Source organism: Papaver somniferum, chromosome 3 (genome assembly GCF_003573695.1).
Source record: "Papaver somniferum cultivar HN1 chromosome 3, ASM357369v1, whole genome shotgun sequence".
Taxonomy (NCBI): domain Eukaryota; kingdom Viridiplantae; phylum Streptophyta; class Magnoliopsida; order Ranunculales; family Papaveraceae; genus Papaver; species Papaver somniferum.
In genome coordinates, this window is record NC_039360.1 from 196,358,519 (window position 1) to 196,370,880 (window position 12,362).

At 38.0% G+C, this 12,362-nt stretch overlaps 2 protein-coding genes and 1 pseudogene across 2 annotated transcripts; all 3 read left to right on the forward strand.

Moving 5' to 3' along the window:
- Positions 1–290: 290 nt before the first annotated feature.
- Positions 291–3,600, forward strand: LOC113362005. Its single transcript, XM_026605033.1, has 4 exons — positions 291–579; positions 1,798–1,894; positions 2,463–2,522; positions 3,188–3,600. The coding sequence occupies exons 1-4, from the start codon at positions 350–352 to the stop codon at positions 3,281–3,283; spliced, it is 483 nt and encodes a 160-aa protein (XP_026460818.1). The 5' UTR covers positions 291–349; the 3' UTR covers positions 3,284–3,600.
- Positions 3,601–4,038: 438 nt separating this feature from the next.
- Positions 4,039–5,204, forward strand: LOC113362006 (fasciclin-like arabinogalactan protein 14). Its single transcript, XM_026605034.1, has one exon. The coding sequence runs from the start codon at positions 4,053–4,055 to the stop codon at positions 4,941–4,943; it is 891 nt and encodes a 296-aa protein (XP_026460819.1). The 5' UTR covers positions 4,039–4,052; the 3' UTR covers positions 4,944–5,204.
- Positions 5,205–5,594: 390 nt separating this feature from the next.
- On the forward strand, positions 5,595–11,433 carry LOC113360494 (annotated as a pseudogene).
- The last annotated feature ends 929 nt before the right edge of the window (positions 11,434–12,362 follow it).

The window sequence follows — 12,362 nt, forward strand, 5'->3', positions numbered from 1 at the left end:
AAATAAAATAAAATCCAAAAACATTATTGAATCAGTTAGCGGTAATAATGACCAATCTGGTCTCTTCCCAAACCATATCTTCCTTTCTCTGCCACGTGTCAGGTGCTTGTCTAGTCTATACGTGGCGCAATCAGATGATACCGCTGTAACATAAAACATGTACTTAACGGTTATTGTTAGAATATCTCCGGAAAAAATTGGCGGGAAAAAAAAGTGAGTTTAGTGGGGTAGACCATCTGGTTACAAATACAACCCGGAACCAACCAGGTTTCACTCTCATTTCTGTCAGTAGTTTCTCTTTCAAAGAAAAAAGAGGGAGAGAGATTAGAGCTTCTAGGTTTTTTTGATAATGGCGCCAAAGAAAGCTGAGCAACAAGTTGCTGAATCGTCTAGCAAAGATGCAAGAACTGCTAGACGTGAACGGAGGAACGATCCTGAGACTAAGGTAGCACCAGTTTTAGCGAAAGAACCAAGGAAGAAGAAGCTCAAAACTGAACAAGTGAAACCAGCACCAGCAGCAAAAGCTGAAGAAGATCCTGAGGATCAGAACAAAGGAAGTACTGTTGTTATTGAGCACTGGTAATACATTTTTTTTATCTGTTTCTCTCTCTACTATGTATTTTTTTTCTCTAAATCCGTGTTTTATAGTAACAATTCGAAGAACCCATGTATGGGTTTTCGCTATTATTCCTTGGAATAGGACATTTGGGCTTCAATGACAACTTCAAACCCTAGACATTTTTTTTATCTGTTTATTTCTGCAGAGAGTTTTGAAGTTTGAAACCCATCTTGTTAGAAGAGATTTATCTATTGAATCTAGAAAAGGGTTTTTGTTAGATAGTATGCTGGATTATAAAGGGATAGTCGAGAAAACTAAAGCCCTAATCTGATTTCCTGGAATGTTTTGTTTCCTTTAAAATCAGATTGAAGTTTCCATCTGTGCTACTGGTTTCTCGATTTATACATATTTTTGCACTTGTGACACACAAATCTGCTTGGTTTTGCTTACAGGGTGTAATTTTTAGCTTTTCAGGATCTTTTAACAGTGGGGTCTTTTAAGAATGGGTTTTTTGGTTTAATTTCCTTATATTATTTTGACATTTTGAGGGGATCACTTTGTATTTTGTTTTCTTAAGCACGTTTTGGAAGTAGTTCAAAATGATTTATTCTTCTGTGGTGTATGTGTCGTTGTTGATAAGATTTTAAGGTGAATAATTTTTTTTAAGCCAAGAGTCTTTGTAAACCTTACATCCTGTGTTAATTAAGTTGTTGCCACTAATTGATGAGATTCCTGTAATGTCCCTAGAAATCAATGGGTATGAACCTTAAGTTATTTGTAACGTCATACTTAAATGGATAAACAACGCTCTGATTCCTTGTAGGATTGAGATAAAAATGATTACAAAGGGGTACTAAGGATAATCAGATCTAGCGCAAAAGAGGAAATCCTACTTCTCTGTTTATTGTATTCATCAATTCTCTGAGTACATTGATGACTAAACCATTTTCGTACTCTCTAAGAATGCTAAACCATGAATAGAAACTGATTTGAGCTTTCTTGTGTACACCATATAAGTTTCCCAAGAATGGTCCAAATCCTCCAGCCTTATTAATTTATATTTCTGATTTTTCTTTCCTGGTGTTGTCGGGCTTCGATATAACTGGTGTAATATGCTCAATATTGTTCTTATGCTTTGGTGTTGCCGATGTTGGTTTTCCTTTCATGTTGCCACATAACAACATATGTTTTCTAGTCTATAGTACTCATACTTTCCATGTAATACATTCCTGCTGTAGCAAACAATGCAATCGATTCAAGGTAAGGGCTCATCAGGTGAAAGCTGGCTTGGAGGATGGGGTTCCTGGAATCAATGTTGTAATTAACCCAGAAAAGGTACGCGCATACCTTAGTTAGCTATTCTTTATATTTGGAATTAAGAAATCCTGATCTTCCTCTGTATCCTATAGCAAGTAGTTTCGCCTCGTGTTCTGTCTAATGCATGCACATGTATGATGTGTTTTAGCAACTACCAAGTTGATCATCTAATTTGTTGATGCAAAAAATTGGTATTCATGTTCGTTATGTTATCTACCATCATTTGTTTGGCAAACGGTAAGCTGGTAGAGAAAATAAGATAGACAATCTCAAAAGAAGAGCTAGCTGTTAGGTGAATTGTTCTGTACAGTTTGGTTGCAAATTGGTGACCATCTCTCCTGTCGTTTATCTATTGTGAAGTGGCCCATAACTCAAATATGTATTCAGTGCTCAAAAACAATGAGCCTTCTTGGGTGAGGTTACTAATCATATATAGCTATATCTGACTATTGAAAAGCTAGTTAGCTACCTATTCATGAGTTTGGATCTTCATATGTTTTTCTCATTTATCGCACTTACCATATGGATCTGGATCATATTCCACCTAATATCATGTCAGATACTTACGACTTAAATTACCTTTCAGCCGAGAAGGGGATGCTTTGAGATTCGCAAGGAAGGTGGTGAAACTTTCATTTCTCTTCTGGTAAACTTTCTTCAGCCACTAAGTACAATCTGTGTGTCTTACTTCTATTCATTAAGGCAGCTCATGGCATCACATTTTAGCTTGTTGTTTAGCAGACGCTAACGTTAAGATGAAACTGTTTACTGCCTGAAACTAATAGACTGCATGTGTATGTGGGGTCTTTGTTGCATCTCCTCTCATAGTCAGGATTTATTGTACTCCACTTTACTGGATCTGTATGGTTTGAATCAGAACTCGAGCTAGAATTATAGAAGGACTTGTTTTAATGTTACCATTAGAAAATGGTCTGTTTTAGGATGATCAACTTGATAACATCCAGCTTTAGGTAGCTATTGAATATAAAGGATATCCATGCTTAGAACTGATAAAAGTTCTTCTAAAATTAACTATTAGGGTGCATGAGATACTGAGGAATGTTTCTGTAGCATCTAGAGTCACATGTAGAAACTGAGATTCGAACAACATATGACAAGGACACAACTATGCTGGAATAAATCCAAAAGAAACCTTTTGTTTTCTGCTGGTTCAGAGATTGCATATCTTAAAAGCTTTGGGAATCTCTTTGCTTTAAAAAGCAATGAAGAGCCTGAACTGAATCTCATGTATCATAAAGGCAATCTTCCTTAACCTGATAGATTTCTTGTTTGTTTGCTTTTCAACTGCAGGACTTGAAACGACCATTCAAGCCGATGACGGACCTTGTCATGGAGGATGTCATTGCTGACATAGTTGGGAAGATAAAAAGTGCCCCAGTAGCTTGAAAGTTTACTTTTACTCTAGATGGTGCTGTACATTTTGGTGCATAGAAATTATCCCCAGCCTCCAGACTCTGTGATTGCAATCAGGGTTCACTTCTGATATTTTGATTACGAGCTTCGCGTTTTTGTTATATTTCCAGTGTCTTTTTGCTTTTGCTGTTGAAGCTCTAATCAATACATGACAGTTGATCGGTTATAACCTAATTGTAATCCTGTTTACATGGATTTATCATTTTGCATCTGACAAGCTTAGCCATGGCAAACAGAAGGTATTAACTTGACATTCTTGTTGAAGTTTCATGCAAATATTATCTTTTATATGGTGTGATTGCTTGCTTATTTTCATCATTTATAACCTATTTCCTTCTTTTGTTATTAACATCCCATGATAGACTGTGGAGTGTCAAACTGTAGCTGCCAACCAATCCTTAAGTTTCAGAAAATCTGAATCTGAGAAATCCTTGTTGGTGTCTTTAGGTGAGTTTCGATCACCTATTTCATGAGTAGGTCAACAAATATGGACACTTACTCTTTGTGATTCTATTTGCACTTCAGTGGACAATTTCAACTATCCACTTCCTTGGTATCAAAAGTTCTTTTCTCCAAACAGATTCGAACAAAATGGCCCAAAAACAGTTCTAACACCTATTTTTTAACTTAAAACATTTGGCTACTGAAGGCAGTACTAAATTTAGAATCCAATTTCAAACATTATATATATCTTCAGTTGATTGCTCTTTTTACATTGTGAATCAGCATTTATATACTCAAAATGAAATCCCAATTTTTCCTTGCTTACTTCTCCCTCTTCCTTCTATCATCTTCTTTCACAACAGCTTTTGACATTACTAAGCTTCTCAACTCTCATTCAGATTTCAGTAACTATAACAACTTCCTCACTCAAAGTCAAGTCGCCGCAACGATTAATGCACGCCAGACGATAACTGTTCTTGTAGTTGATAATTCGGGTACATCTTCATTATCAGGAAAATCAAGTGAAGTGATTAAGAAAGTCATGAGTTTACATGCCGTTCTTGATTACTTTGATGAATCCAGATTACAAAAACTACCAAACAAGACCGCTCATCTTACTACTTTGTTTCAATCCACTGGACTCGCTAATGGTCAACAAGGGTTTTTAAATGTTACTGATACTTCTGGAGAAGTTAAATTTGGTTCTGCTGTTCAAGGTTCATCTCTTAGTTCTAATCTCGTTAAGGAAATTACAACTCAACCTTACAACATTTCAGTTTTGCAAATTAGTTCTCTGATCATGCCACCAGGCATTGAGAACTCTAATACTCCTCCAGCGCCAAAGGCGGCTGCACCATCCCCATCAAAGTCCAAAACACCACCTTCTGCTGACAGCCCATCCAAGTCACCATCAAAATCTCCACCTCCAGAGACATCTGACGATAAAGCTCCAACATCATCAAAAAAGGCTTCTCCGCCAAAAGCTTCTGATTCTCCTCCTTCACCGACTCCTGCTGCCGCTGACGCTCCAGCCGCTGCCGATGCTCCAGCTGCTGAGGATGCTCCTGGTGGTGCTTCTGCCAGTAAGTCCTCGGGTTCGAGAGTAATGACTTCTGGTGTCGTCGTTGCTGTATTCGTAGTGGTTGTTTCTTGTTTTGGGGTTGGTTTCGTAGATTTGAAGGGTTTTTGAAGCTTTTGCAGAACTCAAGAAGAAGAAGAAGGAAGGAAGAGAATAAAGGTTTTAAGAGTGATAGAGACACAACTAAGTCATGTTTGGAAAGCCTTCTTGATGGAGTCATCTCTATCATCCTTAAATTCCCTCTTCCTCTCTATTTATGATGAAAGCAATGAATGTTCTTTCTTGTTATTGCTTCTTTGCAATTAATTCAGAATAAATAGATTGAAAGGTTCGTTTTATCAAATTATATATCACTACCAAGGTTTTATCTAACATGTACCTAGAAGTGCATATACAAAAACCAGATTTTGCCACACTAGTAAAAGCGGCAGATTTCAAATTTATCTAGGAAGAATCACCAACATCCCTCAATAATCACCCTACGAAATCCAACATCTAAAACTAGAAAACAAAAAACAGTTACAAAAAACTCAAGTTACTTTTCTTGTAATTTGTAACCAAAACATTGCAAATTTAGTTCGCAATCCTCGACATCTCGTTGCGTCGATACAATTCTAACCAAACAGAGTTATTTTTCCACAATTTTTGCAACCCATCAAGACATTTCTTCTAAACCACACCAAATTTAGATTTCGGTTACAATCTCTTTTGTATATAAAAACTCTGTACCTTCTACCTCTCATCCTCATTGAGGCTGTTCATCGAAATTCCAAGCAAAGATGGATAGCCAATCTGCACCTAGATCTCTCTTATGCATCTCTCTTATCCTTCTTTACATTTCTTCTGCCCAAGCTTTTAATATCACTAAACTACTTGCTTTTTATGATCCTACATACAGCACCTTCAACAGCTATTTGACTCAAGCAAATCTTGCTTCTGATATCAACAGACGCCAAACGATTACCGTACTTGCTGTTCCTAACTCTGCCATGAAATCATTAGAACGAAAATCGAAAAATGTGATTAAAGATGTTATGAGTTTGCATGTAATTCTTGATTACTTTGATGATCAAAAAATTCACAAGCTTTCAAAGAAAACGGCTCTTTTAACCACATAGTTGAAACAACTAGGGTTTTGAGTTTAACTTAGAACTAACAGAAGATAGAAGAGTTTAAGAAGAGAAGACTTAACAGAAAACTTGTTCTTTTGTTATTAACTTGACTTATTACAATTGGTTTTACAAGATGCATATATATATACAAAGTCTTCCTTGAACTACAAGGTAAGATAGTTTCCAAACCTAAACCAATTTTCTAAAATACAAAAGACTTGTTTGACAAGATAAACGTGTGTTACTTAACACACGTGCTATATGCCTTAACACCCTCCCGCAAGCGTAACGGGTGATCTTGAACCGTTAGCTTGAACCTTAAGAGAGAAAACCGATCTTTAGATAGAGGTTTGGTGAAGATATCTGCAATTTGATCCTTAGAAGATACAAATCTGACATCAAGAAGTTTCAAAGCAACCTGATCACGTACAAAATGATAATCAATCTCAATATGTTTCGTTCTTGCATGAAATATAGGATTAACAGTAAGATAAGTTGCACCCAGATTTTCACACCATAGAACCGGAGGTGATTGAGTGGAAGCACGAAGTTCTGATAGAAGTGATTGAATCCACATAATTTCAGCAGTAGCAATAGCAAGACCCCTATATTCTGCTTCAATGGTAGAACGTGACACAGTTTTCTGTTTACGAGCACTCCAAGAGATAATGTTACCACCCAAAAATACACAATAACCACTGGTTGAACGTCGATCTTCAAGAGAACCAGCCCAATTTGAATCAGTATATGCACTGAAAGATAATTGTAGAGAACGAGATGGTCGAAGAAGTATACCAAAAGTAGACGTTTCCTTAAGATAACGAAGGATGCGTTTTACTAAACTCCAGTGAAACACAGTAGGTGCATGCATAAATTGACAAACCTTATTAACAGCATATGCCAAATCCGGACAAGTAAAAGTTAAATATTGTAGAGCTCCAACAATACTACGATATTCAGTAGCATCAGTTAATAAAGTACTGCGATCAGAAGATATATCCCCAGAAGTGCTAAGTGGTGTTTGAATAGGCTTAACACCATCCATTTTTGCACGAATAAGAAGATCATGAGCATACCTTTGTTGAGAAAGAAACAATCCTGAGGATGTACGAACTGCTTCAATTCCAAGAAAATAAGATAAGAGCCCAAGATCTTTAATTGTGAATTCTTGTTGTAGACGATCAAGAATAGATTTAACACCGGTAGAATTAGAACCAGTAACAATAATGTCATCCACATAGACCAGCAAATAGATAGTACCATGAGAACCGTTGTAGATGAACAAGGACGAGTCACACTTCGAAGTGATAAAACTAATTTGCAACAAAAAGGTACTAAGCCTGTGATACCACGCACGGGGTGCTTGTTTGAGGCCATAAAGAGAACGGTGTAATTTGCATACATGCGTAGGAAAACGAGGATCCACATAGCCAGGTGGCTGCTTCATATACACTTCTTCGTGAAGTTCTCCATGCAAAAAGGCATTCTGCACATCAAGTTGACGAATAGGCCAATTGGAAGACAAAGCCAATGTAAGAATAATACGTATAGTACATGGTTTAACAACTGGACTAAACGTTTCAGAGTAATCAATACCCTCTTGCTGATTATATCCTTTTGCAACCAAGCGTGACTTTCGTCGTGCAATCGTACCATCAGGATTGCGTTTAATACGAAATACCCATTTACATCCAATAACATTCATAGAAGGATCATATTTTACTAACGACCACGTACCATTTCGAAGTAAAGCATTAATCTCATCATCGGAAGACGTATGCCATTTGGGATCTTTGTGAGCTTGTGAAATACAAGTAGGCTCGAGAAGAGAATCACATACCAAGGCATATTTCGAATTTGGTTTAAAAATACCATCTTTGGCCCTTGTTACCATTGGATGTGTAACAACAGTAGAAGTAGGAGCCCATTCACTGGATACAGAATTTGTCGACGAAACTTCACCAGAATTTGTTAACGAAACATCATTAGTGACGACTGAATCCGACATAGCAGTGATTGGAACTGTCGGTTGTGGCTGCTGGATGATTGGTGTTGTCGGCTCAGTGATTGGTACTGTCGGTTGAGTACTAATGATTGGTGATGTCGGATCAATGATTGGTAATGTCGGTTGAGTACTAATGATTGATGCTATCGGCTGACTACTAATGATTGGTGTTGTCGGCTAAATTTGGTGACTGCTGGCGGCTGATGAGTTGTACTGTCTGACATGCGGATGATTGTCATTGATGATTGGTGCTGGAGGTGGGAGCAGAAGAGACCGAGAGCGAGTAGACAAATCCGGTGGTAAAGAATGAGTCAAGGGGGTAGAAATGGTTACCTGTGAAGGAGTCGACACCGGAGAAGGCTGTGATATAGTGGCGAAAGGAAAAGTGGTCTCATCAAAAACAACATGACGACTAACGTATATCCGTCCTGTAGGGATATGGAGACATTTGTAGCCTTTTTGAGAAGGACTATAACCAATAAAAACACAAGGAGAAGAAAGTGGCTCCATCTTATGAGATCTATATGGACGTAGGTGAGGATAACACAAACAACCAAATACGCGAAGCAAAGTGTAATCTGGTGGGAGACCAAAAAGAACTTCATACGGAGAAGTATTATGAATAGAGGTAGACGGAACACGGTTCATTAAAAAACAAGCAGTGTAAAAAGAGTCATACCAATATGAGGATGGTACAGAAGCCATGTTTAGAAGTGTAAGACCAATTTCACGAATATGACGATGACGGCGTTCCACCAAACCGTTTTGTTCAGAAGTATGCGGACAAAAAAATCGATGAAAAATACCAAGTTGTTGAAGATGCAGAGTAAGTTTTCGATATTCAAGTGCATTATCGGATTGAATTTTTTTTATTTTGCGATTAAAAAGATTTTCAACGTTCTTTTGAAACAAAAAGAATATAGAAAAGACATCAGATTTCTGAGACATAGGAAACATCCAAGTAAAACGACTAAAAGCATCAATAAATATGACATAATATTTGTATCCTTCATTAGACAAAATATGAGAAAGTCCCCAAACATCAAAGACAATTAAATCTAATGGATTCAAATAAGTAGTTTTACTGGAATGAAAAGGTAATTTATGACTCCTATGTTCATGACAAGATGAACAAAACTTAATAGTCTGACTAGAAACTGGAAGTGAAAACTGGGAAACAACTTTACGCACTGTGCGCATCATTGGATGTCCTAATCTAGAGTGCCAATCTTGTAAGGTAGCACGCTCCCCTATGTAGGCTTTAGAAGATTGAAACGAATCATCAAGTTGATAGAGACCACCCCTCCTACTGCCGCGAAGAAGAACCTTACCGGTACATCGATCCTTCACAAGACAAAAAGTTGGATGAAATTCAAATAAGACATTATTGTCAGTAGTAAACCGAGAAACAGACAATAGATTATGTGAAATTTGTGGTACATGAAGAACATTACGAAGCTGCAACTTACGGTTGGGAGTTCCCAAAAAAGAGGATCCAACATTGGAAATTGGAATAGAAGAACCATTACCCATTTGAATTTGTTCAGGACCAGTATATTCGTTGGAAAATTGAAGATGAGAAAGATCATTCGTTATATGATCTGTAGCACCACTGTCAGGAGTCCACGGAGGAGTAGGTAATAAACCAGTTCGAGCAGCATAAGCACGAGGAGCATAGGTTGGTGGCTGACCTCGAGGAGGACGAAAACTACGATCGAAGCGATTCCAATAATCGTTAGCTTCATGGTTCTTGCGACTACATAATTGGCAGGGTATCTTCACTTCTGAACGAGAGTTGGAAGTCTGAGATGGAGCTGGGCCGAGCAGGGAAGTCTGATGTTGGTGACGAGCTGGGTTGTTCAGAGAGAACAAATTTTGGGCCGAAGTTGCACTGGGCCGAGCAGGAGAACGTGAGTAGTTTGAAGCAGACGGACGAGCTAGGTTGGTGCGGCGATATTGGCAACATGCTGGGAGTTCAGTAACTTTCCTTGGTTTTCAATACGAAGTTCAAACGTAAGAAGATAGGTGATGAAATCCTCTAGTTTCATGGCTCCCATGGAAGTTGTAAGAGAGGTAACAATAACATCATATGCAGTATCTAAGCCAGCGAGGATGCAGTGACGTAACTCAGACTCAGTAACAACAGTATCAGCAGCAGCGAGATTGTGAACAATGTTGCGAGCTCGATCAATGTAATATCTCATAGAAAGAGATCCTTTGCATAAAGCCCTAAGTTCACGTTGCAGGTGATGAATGTGCGCATCTGATTTTGAAGCAAAAAGAGAGTCAAGAGAAGACCAAACAACATGAGAACTTGTGAGACGATGAACTTGACGGAGAACAACGGGAGTTAGTGAGGAGAAAATCCAGCCAAGAAGAATACGGTCTTGCTTCAACCAAGGAGCGTACGCAGGATTCGGGTTGTCATTGTTGGGAAGAGTGGGAGACGGGCATGGATTGGCACCGGTAACAAAAGTATCGAGCTCATAACCTTGGAGATATGGAGAAACTGAGCACGCCATAAAGAGTAATTTGTGTCATCAAGTTTGACAGTGATAATATGGTGAGGTTGTGAAAAAACAGATGAAGCCATCATTGATTGAGATGAGTTGATTATAGTTGAAACGACAGAAGATATTGAGGCAGCGGAAGACATGAGGATCAACTAGGATGATACCAAGTTGAAACAGGTAGAGTTTTGAGTTTAACTTAGAACTAACAGAAGATAGAAGAGTTTAAGAAGAGAAGACTTAACAGAAAACTTGTTCTTTTGTTATTAACTTGACGTGTATTACAATTGGTTTTACAAGATGCATATATATACAAAGTCTTCCTTGAACTACAAGGTAAGATAGTTTCCAAACCTAAACCAATTTCCTAAAATACAAAAGACTTGTTGACAAGATAAACGTGTGTTACTTAACACACGTGCTATATGCCTTAACACACATTGTTTTAATCTAGTGGTATTGCTGATGGACAACAAGGGTTCTTGAATGTTACAGTTTTAAGCTCAGGTGAGGTTGCTTTTGGTTCAGCTGTTAAAGGTGCACATCTTAATGCCCAGCTCGTTAAATCAGTGGCGGCTCAACCATATAACATTTCCGTATTGGAAGTTAGCTCTCTCATAATTCCACAAGGAATTGACAACTCACCACCATCTCCACCACCACCACCTTCCGCTGCACCCGCCCCTGCCCCCACTAAATCAAATAAAGCTCCAACTCCTGCACCAGCTAAGGCTCTTAAATCTTCTAAATCACCTGCACCAGCACCAGCAGCTGATTCTCCAGCAGCCGACGTTCCATCACCCGCTGATGCACCTGCTGCTGATGCTCCCACACCTGCTGCAGGTCCTGTTGTTGATGCTCCAGCTGCTGATAAACCTGCAGATGATAAATCAAAGTCTGTTGGTACACGTGCGGGTGCCAGTTTGGTTCTTGGTGGAGCCGTCTTGGTGATCGCTGGTTTCCTATCTAGTTAAATAGTTTGAATGATGAAGGATATTGAAGAAGGATTGAAAACAAGAAGGGTTAGATCTAAGGGATTAAGACTTTGCATATGTAACTGCTAATCTCTAGTTACTATCATTTGATGGTTTCTTCGGTTAATTATTATATTCATGTAAAACTTATGGAAAGAGAGGGAAAAAAGAAGAAGAGAGAAATTGGTGTAAATTGTATCAAAAATAATCTTTTTAGAAAGTTATTGTGTTTCATAATATAAAAGCACCGCACCTCCAATAGAGGGTGTATTTAAACCTTCATGAATGAGGCTTTATTTACACATTTCAGTGATTTCACAAAATAAGACGCTATCTTCAGTAATTTAGAATTTTATGTCAAGAATTTTATATGTACATTGATTTTTCCTTTTCTTATTTTCGTCGACAATATGTTAGCCTCAACAATTCTCATTCTTCAAATTTCTTCTTGATTGATTGACTTTTTTTTTTTTTGAGAATAAGATAATGCATTGAAGAAACAAAACGAGAAACACAGACAGACAGATTGTTGTCTATGCTATCAGAACAGGACAAGCCCTGTTCTGAGTTTGAGACAACAACCTATTGGTATTATTAATGCCTTCATATTGATTACTTAACTTATCTAAAATTAAAAACATATTTGAAAAGACAGGTAAATCTTCTTCCCAGCTATTAAAAATTGAAGATTTTCTTGCCTCTACCGCCAATTTATCTGCCGTAGAGTTGCCAGATCTGTGAGTAAATTTGAAGCCCAAAAAGTTATTGCAATCCACTAGAATTTGCACTGCCTCCTTGACAATCCTCTGATTTCTCCATTCCATCATTATTTCCTTTCCTTTGATGAAGTTTACAATTCTTTCACAGTCCCCTTCCATCCAGAAATATGCCAAATTTGTATCTTTGGCCCACCTTGCTCCATACAGTAG

Excerpts from the sequence above, each read along its gene's own strand:
- LOC113362005 (XM_026605033.1), top strand. The coding sequence starts at position 350 with ATGGCGCCAAAGAAAGCTGAGCAACAAGTTGCTGAATCGTCTAGCAAA. Across the intron at positions 580-1,797 it reads ACTGTTGTTATTGAGCACTG|CAAACAATGCAATCGATTCA; the intron begins GTAATACATTTT and ends TTCCTGCTGTAG. Across the intron at positions 1,895-2,462 it reads TTGTAATTAACCCAGAAAAG|CCGAGAAGGGGATGCTTTGA; the intron begins GTACGCGCATAC and ends ATTACCTTTCAG.
- LOC113362006 (XM_026605034.1), top strand. The coding sequence starts at position 4,053 with ATGAAATCCCAATTTTTCCTTGCTTACTTCTCCCTCTTCCTTCTATCA.